Source organism: Anomalospiza imberbis, chromosome 5 (genome assembly GCF_031753505.1).
Source record: "Anomalospiza imberbis isolate Cuckoo-Finch-1a 21T00152 chromosome 5, ASM3175350v1, whole genome shotgun sequence".
Classification (NCBI taxonomy): Eukaryota; Metazoa; Chordata; class Aves; order Passeriformes; family Viduidae; genus Anomalospiza; species Anomalospiza imberbis.
Genome location: NC_089685.1, coordinates 21,406,558 through 21,427,603, shown reverse-complemented (window position 1 = coordinate 21,427,603; position 21,046 = coordinate 21,406,558). Strand labels below are relative to the sequence as shown.

Below are 21,046 nucleotides of genomic sequence, written 5' to 3'. Positions count from 1 at the left end.
TAGGACCAACAGAAAGGCTGTTCTGACTGAACACACAAGGGATGGAACTAACAACTCTACCTACCACAGCATTTCATTTCAGTCAGCAGGTTGAAATTACAGCCTTTCAGAAAATAAAGATACCTTGTGTCTACAAGTAACACTGTGACAATTCACTTCTGCTTGGCAGAATACACGTCTCACCAAATCCTCCCTGCTGCAGGGTAGCTGAAGTTAACTCAGGTAAAACTTGCCATCCACAGAACAAAGTACAAGGAATCTGCTCTGAGCTCATTCCCAATCCAGGTATCATCTCTAGACTGGACAGGCAGCTTGACTGAGGATGCATATCCTATATATATAAAATGTCAGAATGATGATGATCAGCCTGACTGGTTGCTGCCCAATGTGTGGATGATTTCCTGACATGCATAGCCAGGGGAGTGAGCACACACAGTGAACCAGGCAATATGCCCACTACCAAAGAAAGACTGTAGTATTTTTTTGTTTTCTGTGCCAGCAGCAATCTGTGTTGGGTTGCTTCCTTGAAGAATGCTTCTTGGATTACACCTATCCTTTTATCAGCCACCCACCTCTCACAGTGCTCTTGAGAGCAACCAGCATGGCATTTTCCCATCTGGTCATTTAGGATCTCTGTTGTTCTTCACCTTGGTACATAGGTAAGACCATTATTTTCTCTAAGAGGAATCCACATCAGGACAACTTCTGTTCCCTTGAAATGTGCTAAACAACAGCTGTGTGCTGTAACCTGCTGAAGGTATTTGTGCTAATTGTATTGTGCTAACTTGTATTTCTACCAGGTTTAGGGGCATTGTTAGTGAAGATAAGAATGGTCAAGTAATAAGGGCTGAGATGTGATAACATCTGAGTTATTCAGGACATTACTGCAGTAAGAGTCAGAAGAGTATCCCAGCTCCTATAAGGCAAGCATAGAAGATAATACAGTACAAAAGAGATCCTTTAACATTACAGAATGATTTAATACTATTTTTCTTCTAACAACTGCAGGCCTGAGCACTGTGAACACAACTGAGAGCAGAGAGGTTTGCTCTCCAAAAACTCCTACACTTCTTACCAGACACAGCAGGTGAGTTTCAGTAACATATTCTCTAGGAATTAGATACTAGTAGCTACTACAGGTGAAAAAGACTACTTACTAACTAGCAGATTTCTGCTTTAACCATAGGCCTTTCACATTCATGCCCAGAGATGAACCACAGAAAACACATTTTATGTTAATTTGGTGTAGTCTGCTTTTTCCATTTCATTTTGAATTAAAAAAAAAAAAAAGCCAGATTCTCTGCTGACAGTTGGACTGCTGTAATTCTTAGTGACTATATTCTTAGGATTACTTCTCTTGATTATTAAATAAGCACTATTTTGGTCCAAAGGACTATTCCTCCATTGTATTAGTCAGAAAAGAATGAGAACAGAAAATGTGCAAGCTTCTCAACAGTTTGTCAGTCCTTCTTGTATCCTGAGCATCTGTCTGGGAATGACCCATCTACCAACAAAGTGCTCCAAATCTAGCTCACATACTCCAGCAGTTCCCTGGTTTTTGGCATCAAGATCCAGAAGAGCCAATTCCCAATTCTGTGTTTCTGCCAATGTCATTTAAGCAAATGCTTTGTGTCTGATATGATACAACCATTACCCTATTTCTTAAGCTTTAAACATCAGATTTCATTGTGTTCCCAAGTGGTACGTACAAAAATATAGTAGCTGGTAATAGCTGGTTTTTAACCAAAAAAACCCCAGCCGGTAATGGCTGTTTTTCAAGCAAAACTTGCACTCCCTCATCTAGTCCTTAAGTTATAAATTTAGAATTCATACTGCACAAGTAATCAAACTCAAGATGATTAAGCTTCAGGGAGGAAAAAGCACACACATGAAGTAATGGCTCAAGAATTTCACTCCAGAGAAACTCCAAAACCCTTTTAGAGCACAAGGAAAAAGGCCTTCAAGTATATTTGTTGATACTAATAGATTAAAAAAAAAAAAACAACCCCACAATAAATGTAACATATCAAACTTCCTTATATCAAGCACTGTTTATAGATGGGTAAGTCCTGCAGTTATTACTTAAAAGTATGTTAGAGAAAAAATTGAGTAACTGATAAATTACTAGTCTAATTCCTTTTAGCAGGTTACACCTGCAAATACTGTAAAATTCAGCATAAAATAAAATTTGTCAGAAAAACATCCCACTAATTATATTTGGGAAATGATTCTATTCCTCAACATGTATCTGAATTGTTTTCAAACCTGTGATTTCAAACAACCAATGTTTTATTTTTTTTCAAACATAATATAGCAGACAAGCCATAGCAACTTGGCAATTAAAAATAATAATAAAAAAACAACAAAAAGGTTCCTTCACAACTGAATAAACATCCTCAAACTTTCAAAGACTGTCTTAGACTTGTCAGGCTAGAGTCACTGACAAGGTAGTTTAAACACAGTATTAAACCTCCCCAGCTCACATTCTAGTTCTTACTACCCCATCCTTTCCATCTTCTCACTCACAAGAAAATTCCAGGCAGTAAACAAATACACAGCAACAGGAGTCCCCACTGCAGTGCTAGAGGATAACACTGGTCCTTTGAGAGACAAAGGCTGAGTATCATCTAAGCTTCCCTAAACCATTTTCACTTTTCTATAAATAAAGCTGCTTATCACTGTACTTAAGCTTCAGGAACTTTAATTAGACCAAGAATTCCTCTAATGATTAGATAAAGGCTGTTGCAGTGGACTGTTAACAGTCTTAAAAGCAATAGGATCTTTCCTCCCTTTTCCTCCTTACAAAAATCTTAATTGGGAAAGTAACTACTGTCAAATAAAAAAAGCCTCCTTTCAAAACCATATTTTAACCTTCTCCTTCTGAAGTGGAAAGGAAATGATTATATACCTCAGCTCATCCTGCAACTAACAATTCCAACTTTGCCCCGTACTTAAGGCCGAGAAATCAGATAAGCACTAAACCCCAAAACAAAGCGTACACCAGGTAACAGTTTGAAATGCTGGACTCTTCAGATGCTTTAGGAGAGAGAAGCAAACTTCTGAAGTATCCTGATCTCCTCTTTGCAGGACAAAGATTTACATCTGTATAATCCAGGTTAAATCAGCACATTCACTGACAAGAGTTAATTACTCAGAACCTCTAGAATGTTTATTAATGATCCCATGTTTGTTTGACCTTGAAATGTTGCTGGTTTATTGCACTTGCCTGCAGCAGTAGCTGTTTCCAATGAGGCTGCTTAGCAGCAGGGAGATCTGCCAGGAGGACCGGGTGTCAAATTCTTACTCATTGTGTTTACTCAACAGCACAATCCAACTTTCCAGAGACATGAAACTACTGCGATTTGACAGTGGCTATTTACTGCTTTGTGAACTTGGCCAGGTGGCCAAAGTCACTTTTAAAGTGGGTAATCAATCTAGAGATCTATTTTTAAACCTGTGCCGCAATCAGCACTTAAAAACCACACAGTTTTACACTAGTTGGGTCAAATTAATTTTATTATGCTTCATGATGAATTGCCACCAGTGCAACATCCTATTCACTGTACATTTCAAAAATTCACATACTAAAAATTTCAGTTTGATAAATGGAAAACTGAATGATTGAGAAGTTCTTATGAATTCCATACGTACAAGTGGCTAGCTGATATTGTCTATGCACATAGAGTGTTGAGATACAAAAGCCTCATGCTAGTTTGTTAATTGCTAAGGCTATCTGGACAGTCAATTAACCAGAATATATAAGAGGCCTTCATTACAATGTTTAGCAACAATGCACCAGTATCATGAATTGCTGTCTTCTGCTTGGAGTGCAAGTGGCTAGAGTGCTGAAGCATGCAGCTATGACTAACTTAACTGCCATCACAGTCTGTATGCCTGAAATTTATCATGAACAAACACTACTTGAAAGTAAATATTAACCTGGACACCACAGGTGTGAGTGTACTTTTTATACGAAGAAATAGAAAACCCAAAAACTTTCTTTGGCCAGTATCTACAAATCAAAGTTTTATTCAATAATGCAACTTCAGAGCTCCCAAAATCCAGAACAGAAATTTGATTAATGAACTGTGATGCTTAATTATTAACTATATTACAGAAATTCCAATTCTGGGAACATAACAGCTAAACATATCTAGTAAGTAGCATGTTAGGAAAACCTCTAGGCCTCATCTGCTTAATTTTAAAATGCCCTATATGCAATAAAAGAGTGCACTGCCGAAGTTATATGAAAGCCATACAAATATTTTCCTGATACACAAGTTGCTAACTCCACTGCCATTAGCTACACCAGGCTGCACTTGCACTTGATCCAAAGCTCAAGCCATTACAGCAGCAAAGCTAGAAGGAAGTGTTTCCAGCAGCAGAGGCCAATGAGAAAGTTACTGCAAGAAAGTGAGACCACTTGGCAATTTTTTTTCCTCAAGTTATGTGCTTAAATTACTCTTGGAAGGAAGTTAGCATCCTCTGAATAATTTAACTACAACCTTACCTCTCTCACTACTTTTCAGCAACTTTCTTTTCTCCTCCTACGACTAAATTAATTTGCTAAAGACTAGGTTATAACTGGGTTAGAAATCCAAGCCGTATCATGCAGGTCCAGCCTGTCAAGATCAGGTCAACACTGGGTTTCAGTCAATACTTTTCTGATAACTTAAATTTTGTTTGTTACCCTGACTACAGTCAAAGACCCAGGACACTATGTATTAAGTACGCTCCAAATGTAACTGACTTAACTAAACATTCTGCGTCAGATAATGTGGTTTTTAAAATGATTTTCTGCCTGAAAATTACAGTAAGTACAGTAATTAATGCTGCAGATATTAAATACCCACTTAGCATAGATTAGTATTTCATAATAGGCAAATGTGCCAATGTTTACTGCACTACGAAGTACAATGTATATAAATGTGCAAGCTGTGAAATGAAAATCCCACTTTCTGTCCACTTATTCAAATACTATTCTTGTGAATCAGGTTCTTGATCTTCATCACAACCCTTGGTCTTAAAGCCAACATATGAAGACAAAATACTGCCATAAAGTTCAGTACTTATCCATAGTGTATAATTCTGAGTTAATGACTTTCCAACCTACGGGATGTAGGATTGGTGTTTCAGCATCTGCTGTGTACCATAAAGCAAAGACTGCAAAGTAATACCACTTGTATTTATTAGTACACCAATGTCCTACAAATTTTAAAAAGTAATTAAATGCTATTGAAGCAAGCCTTAAATGCAGCCCTTCAGCCTAAAAACCACAAAAAGTTGATTTTAAAAATAGATCAAACTGTAGCGATTGCCAGCCTCCAGTACAGCCCCCAGTAATTTAGACATCTTCATTCTGAAAGTAAGAGCAGGGAAGGAAAAAAAAAAATCCCAACCAACCAACAAAATCCAACCCCCCAAAAATCCCCCAGAAACCCTCCCCAAAACCCCAAACCAAAACAAACCAACCAAAATTGAACTTGTTTGAATCGAAGTTGCCTTTACCACTATGACAATACAGAGCCACCCTGTTTAAGTTCAGATAGAGGTCCCCCATTGAAAAATTTAATTACTACTGCTGTTCAATAACAGTCAGTACTATAGTTAGGGTAAGGTAATTTTCACAAGTAGCTGTGCATTTCTGCAGTGCTTTTGTGTTATGTAAAGCATACTGCTAAGATTTGAACTGCAATGTTTTGATGTATTTGAAACCATGCAATAGTATAAACCAGCCTCAACATTCATATAACATTTCATTTGAAATCAAGGGGCTAAATAAACTAAGAGCTGCATCACTTAAAGAACATAGTGCTATACTAGGCTTTAATAAGAAAATTTAGATACAGAAAAAGTAGGGTATGAAAATAGTGTTTTCCTTCTTGCATTATAACTAAATTACATTAAGGTTTTTGTCAGTCTCACATATTATATTTAAACTCCCTTATTGATGGAATGGAAAGTATTCACATGTACATGATCATCCAGGTGTAAACTTGCACACATTAACAGGGAGTAGCTTTGTAGAGGATTATGACAAACCTTTACAGATTAAATGAGGTATTGCACAGATTAATAAAAAAGCAAAAGGCAACAAAAATATACAGCAAATTGGTAGAACATTTACATGATAATTTTACAGAATCCATAGACAGAAAGCAGTGTTTAGTATATCATTCACCTTAAAAAAAATATATATAATAATATACGATCAATCATCCCATTCGTCATCATCCTCAAAGTCTTCTTCATCATCTTCATCCTCATCTTCATCTGTAAGACAGGAAAAGCAAGTCATTGCAAACACAGAATTAACATGATAAAAGTATTACTAATTTCTATCACAATTTTCTGAAAAGAGAACAATCAGTTCAAGGTCGCCATGACAATCCATTTAGTAATATTCTATTTTAAGACTGCTAGACGTGACATCCAGTTCAGATAGTTACTAGCTGGAAGTTAAATCTAATCTGTTTCTTTACTCACTCTTTTCTTCACAAAGGAAAAATGTGTTTTGTTCTAGAGAAAAAGAATCAGAAGTTCTCATTTATCAGTTACTATTTATTACTGTTTCCTAAGGAATGTGCAAGTTGCCAGCTTGTTCCAGTCTGGGTGTTAAACTTCAGGAACAGATTAATTTCTGGAATGTAAGAACTCCTTCCCCAGGTTTGTTACATGATGGAATTTGTTTAAAAGCAGGTAAAAAAACCAGCCCTCCAAAAAAGGTCTGCTGTGCTAAAGACCATTGTGGATACTGGAATATTCAAAGCTGTGTAATGAACATCAACTTCAAAGTCAATGCTTGTTGACTTTATTCAGCCTTCTACTTTTTTTATATGCATCATACTTTAAAAATGTACCCTGATAAAATTAAACTACTTATTTATTGGACAAGAGCATTTCCTTCCCATGGGAAAAAAAAAAAAAAAAAAAAAAACTATAAGGGAGCATTTAGCTCCCTCCAGGTATTTAATTTATGTTAAGTACCAAAATTGGCAATTATCACATAGGGCAGCATATCAACAAACCATACTGCACTTGGTCAGATGCCCTGTAGACTGCATATCCAGTTCTGATATAAAGGCAAGCTCTAGAAATGTATTATCAAAGCCTAGGCAGAAAAGATGTACCCAAACAGCTGCACTGCAGCTACTGAACTACATTTATTACAAGCTGGCATTTGAGAAATGCAAATCCTCTTGCAGCCCTAATTTTTCCCAGCACTTAAGCATGGAAAGTTGATTCAGTCCTGGTAGAAGCCTAGTCAAGTAACACTGCTCCTTATCCAGGAGGTGGCAGCCAAAGCCCACTGAAGCTGTCAGTGCAGGAGCTGAATAATGGTGAGAAATTTGGCATCAACAAACAGAAAGCATCGAAAACTTTCTTCCAAAATATTTTGACCACTTATTTAATCAGACAGCTAGTAAACAAAATAAGTCAGTTGCAAAAACAACAACAAAGAAGTTTTTCTAAGGATATGAACCTTGCTTAGTAACTTAGTCGAGGATTACTGTGAGTTGCTAGACCCCGGTAATTCAAAGCAGTGTGAAGGAACCATTCAGCCCATCCCCAGGGCACCGCCCAGAGCAGTCTGCCCTGCACTATTTGCTGGAATCCATGCTTTTCTCCAGCAGCATTTTATGATAAACAGAAGTGTTAACTCTTGAAAACCTGACACTGTGAGGTCAGAAAAAATTCATGAGACGCACCTGAAGAATGAATGGCTTTGCTCCTTTTCTGCATAACTTCCATTAAAGCACCCACAATCCCTGAGGTGGGTGCAGGTGTAGGTGGTGCACTCTCCTGACCATCAGATACCTTGGAAAAAGGGTTACAATAGAAAGATGCAATAAGCAAAACAGAACCTCTGTATTTTGAGACAAACTTCCTTGTAAAATTAATGAGTTTATTTTCCACCAGAAGAAAGTATGGAAGAGCTTGTTCCTTTAGCTCAAACTGCAAAATCTTTACTAAAAAAAAGTCAACTTTTTAACCATGTAACAGAACTGTAGTTAGCTATATACAAGTTTAAATATTTCAGCTCTGATGAAGTGAGCATTCATCAAAAAGAAAGCTTCTTAATATGATTGTACAGGCATGACTTGTGTGGCTGCATAACCATTATTTATTATTTTATCTTTGGAATATACCACAAAATATTTTTCATTGATTGGGTTTGTAAAATGAGTCTGCTTTGGGTTGATAATCCCTTCTGAAGTAATTAATTTTGATAATGCCTACCTCTAATGGCAAATAAATATGAATACACCCTTACACTTTTTACAGCAGAAGCCTCAAGTGCAGAGGATTGGCAAAAAATAAGTATCAACAGGCAAAATAGTTTTTAAGAAATTATCTTTAAGATAATCAGTGGCATCAGCAAGAAACAGTAATAGCCTGTTCTGCAGCAGGGACAGCTACGGCATCTCTTGTGGGCAGCACTCATAGAAACACAGGCAACTACAGTAAAAAAGACACCCCTGACTGGGAAGAAGTGATGATGTTTTGTTCTAGATTAGAAGGTTGAAGGATAGCATTATTAAAACTATATAATATTACACTAATATATTATTTAAAGAGAAATTATTCTATATACATATTTCTTATTTACTTATTAACTAACAACTCCTGACTTCTCTGCTGAGAGTCTGAGACACAGCTGGATTCAATTGATAACTGAACCTAAATAATTTTTACTATAATCTAATCAAGTAATTACTGCAGGTAAACAATCTCTATACTAAATTCTACATGGAGAAAACAAAGGAGTAGAGATAGATTGTTTTCTCTTCTCTCTGTGCTTCTCCTGAGAGGCAGAATTATGTCTCTCTGTCCAGAGAAAGTGAATGTCACAGGCAGCCACATTCTTACAAGCCTCAATATTTGCAGAACACAGGTTCATTTTAAGACGAAAATAAACTAATAAATCTAGTGTTTGTCTTCCACTGCCATTACTCCTAAACTCATCCATCCCCTGCAGTTTAGATTATTTAACTGACTAGTCAGGAAAGCAGCAATCTTTCATAATCCTTGCTAAAGTTCTGTACAGCCATGATACTATGGCATCTTCATTGTAGGATTTACAGATTTTACTCAAAAGTGAGAAATGAGTTTGAAAGGGTAATTTCACGCACCAAAACTCATCTGTAGCAAATGCGTGTTCTTTGCATTTTCTTAGTACTACTGTTTAGTCATCGCTTCAGAAACTCTAAAACTTACAATCCAGCCCCCAAAGCAGAGCCACATTTTACTGTTCACACTGCATTTGCAAGTCCCAAGGGGACCTGGATGAGAAGCAGCTTTTACTCACAGATTTCAACTGTATACCCTGTCGTATCTGGTCTAGCAGTGCATCTCTTCCTGAGCAGGACACTGGTCGACTGTTCTGTTCTACCTTCTTTAACTGAGCTCCTTCTCTGATTTGATCCAAGAGTGCTGCTTTGTTTCCCGCAGGAACCGGAAGCTGGTGATCAAGCTCTGAAGGAAGGCCTGGTGGTGGAGGAGGACCAGGAGGGAGTGGAGGAGGTGGAGGGGGCGGAGGAACAGATGAGCCGCTAGCTGGCGGCGGAGGGGGCGGAGGAGGGCCGGCTGGCGCAGATGAGGAATGCACTGGAGGTGGTGGAGGATACATCCGGTTGGGAGGAGGCGGGGGCACTGTTGCGCCAGGTCTAGATGGAGGTGGGGGTGGAGGTGCTGCTGTGGGAGCCCTTGAAGGCGGTGGAGGTGGTGCCCCTCGGCCCCTAGCAGGGGGAGGAGGAGGGCCTGAGCTATGGGGAGGGGGAGGTGGAGGGGGAGGGGGTCCTCCTCTGCACGGCGGTGGCGGAGGTGGAGCTGAAATGAAACAAAACAACTTTGAATTACCTGCTACTCAATGCCTTCAGTCCTTCAGAGACCAGCAGAAAAAGAACACGGGCTGTGCCTTGCCTTTTGCAAGGATCTCTGTGCCTGTGCAAATTTTACCAATTCTGGATTAAAACGGATACAGCTGAATATAAGCTCTGCTTATAGGGCAAACCAACCTAAACACAGCCTATGTCAGTTTTGTAGTTTGTAAGAGTCAACCACCACAGAAAGCAGGTGCAAGACTTAGAATGACTGATTAAAGTTCAGAAGAATCCTGTAAAATTTTGTTGAGCTAGGATAGAACAAAAAAGAAAAACTCTTCAGAAAATACACTTGAAGTGAAATATAGAATTTCCACTTTCTAATCTATCCATTATTTTATAAGGTAATTACAGAAGCAAATATTTTTTAAAGCAGTATCTTCTAGTAACACTCCCCCCCACTAATGCGTTATAATGCAGCATAAACCGACTCTTAGTCTCTTTTACTGAAAATTACTTCTAACAATATCTTTATAGCGGGGTCTGTCAAAAGGAACCAACTTTAGGGCTACACACAGGATCATTTCTCTGTGAAGTGGCCTTGAAATGTACTTGCTCTGCTAATGGCATTTTAAGTAGCACTGTTTCATTTCCTCTTCCATTAAGCATCTAATGGCTCACAGTACTTTAGGTTGTGTGGTTGCTACACATTACTACTTAATAATCCCGTTGCCATCATATAACTAAGAAAATTCATATTTGATTTCACATATCTTTATAACAAAAAGGGTATTAGACTCAAGAAGATACTTCTTTACCTCTTCTATTATCCCCTTCATGTTACTGGCAAAGAAAGCAGACTGGCTGCACTGGCATAGAGAAGGGAACATCCATACAAAATGGGATTTTGGGGAATCAGGAGTCACTAGTACCTTAATGCCTCCTTCCCTGCTCATCTTTAGAAAAAGATACAATTCTTACAAGCATGTATTATGTTCTTAAGTTCCACGAGCTGCTGGTTTTTTTCTACCCCTTCACAAGAACAACACAGAGAGAATTGCATCTGAAATGCCATGTATTTTCCAAGGGACACACTGCTAGCATTCTGGATTTTAAAACCTGCCATTTTTGGCTGATAAGGCTGTCGTTCCGCGTACGGCCACTGGAGGGCGGTATTACCAAGAGTAACAACCCGCCGAGCACTAGAGAGGGGCTTTGCAATCCAGAGGAGATGATCGGCACACTCATGGCCCCAGAGTCTGTACTCACCCTAGATTTCTAACACGAGGCTCAGGTTTTCCTGTCGGGAAATGGTTTATTCGCATTATAACTAGAGAGATATGCCACATCCAATCTGTGGGAACAGCATTCTGCCTGTCTGCACTCAGCTCTAGTGAATTGAGGGAGGAACAACAGCAAGGAGAGAGCACTATTAACTATCCTCTCTCCCTTCCCCCTCAAACAGATGGTACAAGCAAAGCAACAAAATAATCTTAGTTTTTTTTATAAATGTACATTAATCTGTACACTGATATTAACAATAAAATTTGTATAATCATCTATAGATGGTACTGTCACAAAAAAAATAACCACCTGTACCAAAACTAGGGAAAGAGCAGGGAAAACAGGAAAATAATTTCCATCTCAGCAGAATGGCTTTTCTGCAACTCTCTAGTCAACATGCGAGCAGGGTGAATATGTAAGCACAGAAATTCTTGCAATAAACAAAGAAAAATGTTTTTCAGTTGAGAAAGAACACTTCAAACAGCAGTCAAGCCTCAAATAATGCAATTGTGGATAAACGCAGTGAAATACTGAAATATTTTATCTACCTCTACAAAAAGGCACAGAGGTAGATTATCATCATGCATATTAGAGATGAGGCAGTTTTTCTTTTAATTGCATACATGCAAATGGCCATAATGTGAAGTTAACACATACAAAATAGAAAAATAGCAATTTAAAAAATATTTTAAGCCTAGTCATAAGACTCCAAGGCAAGTCTCCTCAATCTAGTTTTAAAGTTAGCAATATGGAATCAACAACCTTGTAAACATTTAAACAGAATTAAGATTCTATAGAGAAGCTGACAGATTTCTTACTGAGAAAAAAATTCATAATTGGGAGTTTTGTTTGCAATTTAACTAAGAAGTTCAAACATAATTTTTAATATTGCATTCAAACAGGTTCAGACTAAGGTATCATCTAGGAAAGAAATCACACAACAGCATGAATACTTTGAAGCATATGCTTAGATGCCAGCTCAAGTACATACCACTCCATGGAGGGGGACCTAAGAAATAAATGTAACAAGTCACTGTACCCTGATTCTGAATCTCTTCAGTAACTGAACAACTCATTAACTGCCTTCAAACCACTATAATTTCACCTTAGATATTTTTTCTCTTGAGAAGAACTCTAAGTAAATTTTTGAAAGTTTGACATTGGCAGTGTAATTTTAAACTGACTTGCTGTCTTCCATTAGATAATGCATCAGCTGAGGTCACATTTAAAGGTTAGGCAGGCAGTAGCTTATTTGAATTTTTTTTCCCAGCAGAAGCATGCTCGAAACTAGTATTTTTAATTTAAAAACAGAAAAAAACTAACTTCAAAAAATATAAAAATTGCAGGTCCGTAGCTGTTGCAAGGCTCTCTACAAAGTGTTGCCAGTGTAAACAGGCATCATACACACCTGCTAGCCATCTACTACCACTACAGCATTATGTCTTCCAACATTTTCATTTATTTCTAAGATTAAGATTATAAATAAATATTTAACGTACACAGTCTGAAAAGACTGTATCAAACATACTGCCTAGCTTTGCATTCAGACTAAGTGCTACTGGAAATTACTCAATTGGCATAAATATCCTTATTCCTCAGGGACAGGTACACTCATGGGTCATGCCTGAACATTTTTACATAGTGTATGGAAACATGATCCCGTGCAACTGCAGTGACATGAAGCCCAGAAAAGAGAATCAAGAACTGCTCACCATCAACAGTTTCTACTCTAATCCTTAAGGCAAAAAATACCCTGTTAATTTTTACACGGAAATAAAAAGAATCCCACCTTGTCTGCGCAGTTCATTTTTAACAGCTTCGACACCTCCTGTTTTTTCAATGAAATCATATATGACCTTTGAAGTTTCTTTGTCTTTTAGTTGAGCCTCTGAAATTCCACACAGATCAAATAGATTTTTCAGTTCTGGGTCTAAGTTGTTCACCTGCAAGTCAGATAGAATAGTTTTAAGTAGCTTGGAATGTGGAGATATTTTTAAAACATTTGTATTAGGGAAAAAATACCCACAAACCATATAGTTAAAAAGAACAGCAAGTTGATGTATGTGTCTCTGAGTTGGAAAGTACAACTTTAGGAGAAGTAAGTACCCTGCATGAAAAACTGAAGATTTTGAATCTTTCCCCCCCCCACAGTCTCCCTTGCATATTTCCCTTATATTCCAACTGTTTACATCACATCATAAAATCCCAATTTATAACTATTTAATCGTACAGTTAACTTGTTCTTTAATGCAAAAAGTCTCTAAAGATTAAATTACTGTCTTCAGCAACTTATTAAATTACTTACATCAAAACCTGTGTTTGGATCCCAACCAACATGTCCAATGTGTCTAAAAAAGAAAAGTCCATTTAATTAGCATAAAAAGGATCTTGTTAACTAAAATAGGAGAACACCAAGATAAACGGAGATACCAGCTTCTAAGCAATTCTTATTCCTCAGTGCCCCACCTGAGAATGGAATAGTAAAACATCTTTACTTTCACTTTTTGGCTCATGTCCAGAAGACCAAGTGGAGAATTTCTCTCCTTAGGTTACAACGTGGCAAAATATGAAGGCTTCATGCCACCTGTGGTGCATACAGATAATGATGCACTGCACAGAGAGCAAGGAAAAGTTTAGCCTTTACATAAGTCACTGGACCTTGAGCTATTGCCAAATTTTTCAGTGCCATGCAGCTGGAAAACCTCCTCCTCCCTGTCACCACTATGTGTATCACCCCTTTCCCATTCATATCTTTCAAAGATAAGTCAGGACTGTTTTCAGCTGCCATCTTCCTAAGCTTCTAACAGCCATTTCATGTGGCTAGTAAAGTATTATTTTATGTGATGCTATAACCAGTTAGAACACAGACAAGTTTTGTGCCCCTCCAAGCTACTTCACAATACTGCTATTGGATATGGAAAAGAGAACCATCATGTTACCAGGACTCCATGTTTTGTGATTCTTTTCACATACGGTGACTTCTAGAAGCAAGATACAGTTTTCAGGAAGTTCAACTCAAAGTTATAAAAAATACCAGGTGAGCTGTTTCTAGCCAATGCAGTCTAGGCTAAACTTGATAAATTACTAAGACTGTTTGGCTGCTGTTAAACAGTGCCTTGCACAAAGGACCTTGTAGTCTTGCTTGAGTCTGTTTTTATCAGCAGTACAAGTTTTCTTCATTAAAATACTTAAGTACAGTGATCAGTTTTGGTTGTGGTATAACTATGACTAGTTAACTACTTATTTTAAGAAGCAAGAAAAGTAAAAGGTTTGCTTTAAAGTGAAATTATGCCATAAAAAAAAGAACCAATGAAGTCTCTGTTTTGCCTAATTATTTAAATACCTTTAACTAACTACCAAAATATGGGATGATTTGTTTACAGAATTCGGAATGCTAAGATACAGCTTGCTTCATATAAATTAGACATGCATTTCCTAACAGCTCACAGTTGATCACAATGTATTAACCTGGCATATGTAAATCGATATTAGTTTACCACTAATATAATCTTACCCACATATTTGTGCACATCTGTGTGACTTGGGATGCTCTTTTAAGAGCATACAGCTCAATTTAGTGCACTTAATTGACACTGAAGTTTTATATTACATAGTTTTAGCATTATTTTTTGTTTATTTTTCACCCTTCAGAGTAAGATAGATTACTTGTACACACTGACTATTACACACATTTTTCAGATCTTTTCAATGCAAATACATACTTAACAGGTAACCCCAAGTCTTATGCTACTTAGAAGAATGTATACAGCAATAAGTTACATTCATTGAGTACAGATTGTTGGGTTTTTTTTTCCTCAAAACACTGAAACTCCACATCTGTCTAACAGAAGACATTAAAAAATTTTATCTACTGATTGCAACTTTGATCTGGCATAAACAGTGACCCTGTTGATCTTCCTAAGTATCACAGCACAAGTGATACAAGTTATCCTACTGGCTTATTTGCCTAACAATACCAAATGCCAGTTTCCATATATTTGTACAGAATCAGCAGTTAAAGTAAGATGACATATAGCTGTTGCAGTCTACAGGAAACTTAAACAGACATCAAGCCAAAAGCACTTTCAAGAGACTTCTTTTGTAATGGTTCACCCTTTACAGTTTCACAATTTAATGTTACATTATATGATACTGGAACATATCTTTTGTTTGAAGTCATTAAATATTTTATCACCTTACTCTCAGCTTCTCTAAGTCACAATGATAGACATCATAAACAAAGTCTCAGAGCAATTTTATATTTATGCTGGTGCACATCCCCTTCCACAAGTTCCAAACAGAGGCCTGACAGGGTAATGCAAATCTTGTCCTTATATGCTCAAGTCTTCATCAGTACAGTCACAACAGTGAGCAGCTACTAAGCACTCTTCATTTTTGTTTTCCTCTTCCTTCTTTTCTGTATTTTTCCGTTCAAGTGACACTAACAGATGCAGCACTTAAGTAATACTCAGATCAGTAAGAACAAGATTGATGCCTGAATTTTCTAAGCAGACTCTGTTTAGGGAAGCGTTTTAGCCCACCTCTTATGTTCCATCCACTACCCATTACTCAGAGCACTGTCCCAAAACACTGTGCAGTAATGTTACTGTAGCTAGTAATGCCAACATTACTTCAGTGGAATTATATTCTGGGAAAACACATCAGTGTAATGATGCAACATACCACTTCAAAAGAATAAGACATTCACTTGGCATGTAAACATCACACTGGTTTTCTCATGCTTCACAGAAACTGATCTTTCCTGTAACTAACTCAAGCTCTAAGTTCCTGTTGCTTCAGCAAATAAAGTACTTTTATTTTAAAAGGGAGAAGGTTATTACAACAATTAATGTTCAGGAAAGCAACAGTTAATTGAGTAAAGTGACCAAAACCAAGTTTCATGAAAGTGAAGCTCAAAGCGGTACATCATAACTACGCCAAAAGATTAAAGATACGTAAGAAATGACAACAGGAAAAATTTCTGAAGGTTGCATGCTGTACTTTCATCACAAGATACAGGTCTTTAGCCTACACAACGAAAGTTTGTAAACAGAAAGCCAAAGATGAAATCATGGCAATTAATTTCTGCAGTTATGACAAGTCAGGACCCAAATGTATATTTCACATGACAACACACAGCTATGTATGTGCAGGTGTAGGAATCACAGTGTTAAAGAGTTGACCACTGAGGCTGAATATGAGTCTTCACTGAGCTGATAACTTCAATAAGGCACCTCTATGCAGCTGAAGTCCTTTCTAAGCTGATTTTCGATAGCAAGTTACTTTTTGTTTACAGCTGCAGGAAAATCCTCATCTGTGTATAAGCTAACCTTCTTTTAAACCCCACAGCATTCCAGCTAGCATTTGCTTAGTTCAGGTTACACAGATTCGAGAGTTAGCCATTTTCAAGTGTAACTGACACAAAAAAAAAAAAAAAAAAGAAAAAGAAAAAAAAAATCAGAAAAGCAAAATGCCAGCATCCCTCCTTACTACCCCAAGCAACAAAACTCCCACACATCCAAAACCAAACTCAAACTCAAAAACATACTTACTGGAAATTAGATGGAGTACCAATATCTGCCTTTGTCAATCTTCTCTTTTTAGTTTTTCCTTTCTTCTTTTCTTTGGTATATGAAATATTGTTGACTTGTGGAGTATAAAATCTGTTAGTTGTAATTTCTGGGTTTTTGATATCAACAGTTGCCATTGGTAGATTTGGGCCTGCGAAAGTAAAGTACAGGATTTTTACTACTGTGTTTCACCAATGCCATATTCCATCCACAGACTTTGGGAGCTGTTTTTGACCTATAGAATACTTGTACTCTACCTGTAGCTCCACATGCCACATGCATCCAGATGGGTTCTGGATGTCAGATGCATAAACTAAGACATCTGATTAAAAAAAAAAAGTTGCTAGAGCAGAGCAACAGGAATATTTTCTGAACTACAACTTGTTTTTTGCAACATGCACAGAACACATGGAATGATGAGACACATTAAGATACAACATAGCTACAATCCTAGATAAGATCAAAAACATGACTTTCATAAACAGTTAGACCCAAAGAGCCAAGAGGCCATTACCTGGGCAGCATACTAAACTGATCTTTCAGGAGATCTTTCAGTGTTCAGGAGATAGAACCATCATTTAATAAACCCCAAGTGGGAATGCTTTCTGCCATCACACACACAACCTGAACATTGCAACGGCTTCAGAAGGCTGCTCTGGACACACTACTGTCTTCAAATATAGGACAATATCTGTGGAACTATTCGGGATTTCTTATGTCTTTCTCTTCGACAGGTTTTCAAAACAGTGAAGTCCCAGATAAGAAACAGCTTGCAGAGACAGTAAAAAGAGCACTAGAAATACAATTTGTAATTTTTGTGTTTCATTTACATTCTCAAACTTTGCTCTTAATTAGAAATAATTCTGAATTATTATTCTAGTTATTTAAAATGCATCTAAATTACACTCCTGCCAATTTAAACATTTTAATATAAAATTACTTTTGTAATACTAGCAAACTAACATACCTAGCACACGCTCCACGCAGGTTTTTTAGCTTTGACAGAAGATAATTCCTGATATAAGCAAGTGATAGCACTACTTAAATTCTAAGAGGCAATATATGCCTTTACCATACACATGCGTAAGTATACATACGTATATACACAGGTGTATTTTTAAAGAAACCTACAAAAAGGGTAAGTAATTTCAGTTTTGGAAGAATGAGATTAAGCAGGTAATTTAAAACCAGTTTGGCCAGAAATAGTTTGAAAACATTCCCTACTTCCCTGTGAGTTAGAACCCAGTAGTTAACAAATGAACTAAAGTAAGACACAGTCTTACTGGGCAGATGATAAAAAAAGTATAATTAGACTTTGATAAATTTGAACCTTGTTTTGACACTATTTTTTCATAACTGCATTCAGAAAGAACCAACAAGCCTTATATTCACAGTGCAATATAAAAATCAGAAAGGACAAGTAGACAACACAACAGGTAACATAGCTGACACTTGCATTTAATCACCTCAGTGGGAGGCACTAGTACTGGCCAGGACAAAAAACAAAAACAGAAATATGACACTGGGCTAGACAAAACTCATCTAAAACATACAACAACTCCAACACTCCTGTAGGAGTCTTAAAGGACAAGATTAAAAACTGCATGAAAAAAATTCTAAAATGTTTTCTGCTAATCAGAAATGCTTTTATCTAGACAACTGTCCATTGAGAATACCAAAATATAAACTGACCGCTTAAGACTACACAAAACAATTTGCATTATTAAGAGTTTCACTTAAAATTAGCACTGAATTGACTAATTATCAAAAAGTTTACTTGTTGTAAACTTTACAACAAGTTCAGAAAAAGCTTCAGAATGAATTTAAAATTAGTCTTAATTTCCTTGGTACAAAACAAAAAACACTAGGAGTTAACCTTCACTTTAATCACCTATTACATCACCTATTATATTTTTTGTTATATTCTGCCCATTTTCACCTATTATATTGGTATTTACAGTTTCAATAGCTGTACGGACATTCAAAAAAGAAACAGGTACCTCTACAATGCTAGTAAGTTGGTGATACTCTTCTCTCAATTTCTAGCAGTCTTTGACGTGCGTTTTTCTGCATATAAAATCCTGAACTAACCAAACCTGGGCAGTTGTATGTAAAGCAGCAGCAATTTGCAAATGGAAGCTTAATTCAGCTGAGCTAAAATCAAGGACTAATAGGTTGATTCCTTGACAATAATATTCATACAAGAGGTCAGAGTAAAATTAAAGATGAAAATTTTTCTTACCGTCTAGTTTAGACCTTAGATGTCCACGAGGGATAAAAGAACCTTGGAAAGAATTGTACTCTTCTAGAACTGCCATATTTATATCCAGTAAAATTTTTCCCATCATTACACATGCACCTTCCCCAGCAGGTGTAGACAGCTCAATAAACGAAGATGAGAGTGGCATATAGAGCTCATCATTAGGAAGCACTTGACAGTACAGTGGCCTTAAGCATCCACTGTTATCAGTATCTGTGACATCTTCAGAAGGAGCTCCAGAAAACGTTGTACAGAACATTTTAAAATGTTAATTCTAGTCTGTATTTTATTTAGATCCTCTCTAGGTACTTGTCCCAGACTACAGACAGCCCCTACAAGAAATGCAAACTGTTCTAGTTAATAGCTGAAACAAAATTCCACCACATGGTTCCTCAAGATTCCCTCAAAACCTAATACTCTGACAAATCCTCATTTCGTCCAGTACTTCACTACGAGGTCAGTTCAACCACAATAACTCTTCTTTATTTGCATAAAGAGACCTAGCAATTACAAATTAGTAGAACACAAATCCCAGGAAATTACAGACTAATACATTTTACATAACTGTTAATGCCAATTTGAGTTTAATCCTGCAATTCTACAAAAAAAAACCAAACCTTAAATCCCTATCACTGCAAACGTCATACAAAACACCAAGTGCTTTTTCCATGCAGCTTCAATATATGCAGAAAATCCAGACTAACAAGCCCCAGTAAAACAAAATTCCTCTCAGTATTTCAACCATGGGTCATGTGAGTACAGAAATGTGACTGTTCTCATTTTTCAGTTTTAGAGCTAATAATGCATTAATACCCAGCACAAAAAAAAGCAGATGTTTCATCTTTTCTCCCCAACAGAACTTCTGAAAAGAAACTGCATATAAAAATAAAAACTAGCAGTTATTACAATAGGCGCGGGTTTTTCATCCAGTTACATGCTGATAGTATGTATCTGCTCTAGTCTTAATTCCAAATACTGAAATGTGAAGTCTGTCTAGGGTATAACAACCTGAGGCTATAATCCATGCCTTGACCACATCTTATCTGTGACTACTGAGGACATGGCCACACAACTTCTCACCACCAGAGAAGCCAGGCATTACAGAATTTGATAAAATCAGGAAGAGAAAAAGTTTTGGCAGGTTTTGAAAGAGTATGTGCATGTCCCAAGGAAACAGTTTATTAAAAAACAGATGCTGAAACCTGTATATAACCTGAAGTGATTTTAACTCTGAAACACTGAGCATAAACCCTATGTCTTCCACAGAACACTCAGGATAAATTCAGCATAGGGATAATGACTGCAAGTTTAGTATGAGAGAATTTTTCTCAGAAAAATATTGCTCCCAAGCTCTTACAGCACAAGTTATGGAGAGTATTTTAAGCACAAAAATTTTTGCAGGCTTAGTTTTCTTAAATCTTGCTCTATTCAAGGATAGCAAACTAGACCAATACATCGTTTGTGTTATAACAGAGACAAAGGCTAAATTTTTTTTGTGGGAGGTGATACTAGATGATCACCACTGCTGCTGTAATTCCCATCTGCTCTGCAGACACTGCTATCAGGGATGTGCTGTTTAAGTAAGCAGAGCAGTTAAAACCCTTTGAATGCTCAGAAAAGCTGTCAAGACCATCACACACTATTACTGTGAGTGTTTCAAAACTTAACAGCCCAGTCAAAGTTTAATCTACACTAAAAATGCCTGACCTAAACTGATGATTACCTGAATTTCCTTAAAATGTAAAGTTTATGAAAAAAGAAAAAGCAATTTTTTGAGAAGTATTCCATACGAGGGACGTTTTATCTGGGTATATAAAAGGAATCATAAGTTCCCATAATTCAGACTTAGTTATGAATTACCTGTTTTGGTGACCTACAGAGAAATGCTTGAATGACTTGGCTAGAACAAATTTTAAGGCTACCACCTCAAACCATAAGCAGATTTCAGAAGAGCAATTGACTCTACCCTTGCTCAAGCAGCAAACTCACAGATACATGCTATGACCTACATAATCTGGATCACTGACAGAAATACAACAGGAGAAATCCCTTTTTAATTTCAGTGTGAATTCAGAAATCAAAACCACCAAACTTGATATTCATTGATG

At 37.0% G+C, this 21,046-nt stretch overlaps 1 protein-coding gene across 2 annotated transcripts in view; it reads right to left on the bottom strand.

Moving 5' to 3' along the window:
* Positions 1-361: 361 nt before the first annotated feature.
* The window catches only part of WASL (WASP like actin nucleation promoting factor), a 53,842-nt gene continuing 33,157 nt past the window's right edge, over positions 362-21,046 (bottom strand). Inside the window, exons 6-12 of one of the 2 annotated variants that reach the window (XM_068189845.1) lie at positions 16,661-16,829; positions 13,414-13,456; positions 12,898-13,051; positions 9,311-9,831; positions 7,710-7,818; positions 6,182-6,273; positions 362-916 (exon numbers count right to left, since the gene is read on the bottom strand). In XM_068189845.1, coding sequence (XP_068045946.1) covers positions 6,212-6,273; positions 7,710-7,818; positions 9,311-9,831; positions 12,898-13,051; positions 13,414-13,456; positions 16,661-16,829 — 1,058 coding nt within the window. In that variant the 3' untranslated portion in view covers positions 362-916; positions 6,182-6,211. Of the gene's footprint in view, positions 917-3,498; positions 6,274-7,709; positions 7,819-9,310; positions 9,832-12,897; positions 13,052-13,413; positions 13,457-16,660; positions 16,830-21,046 lie in introns of those variants that run through there. The other variant, XM_068189844.1, reaches the window with a different exon arrangement.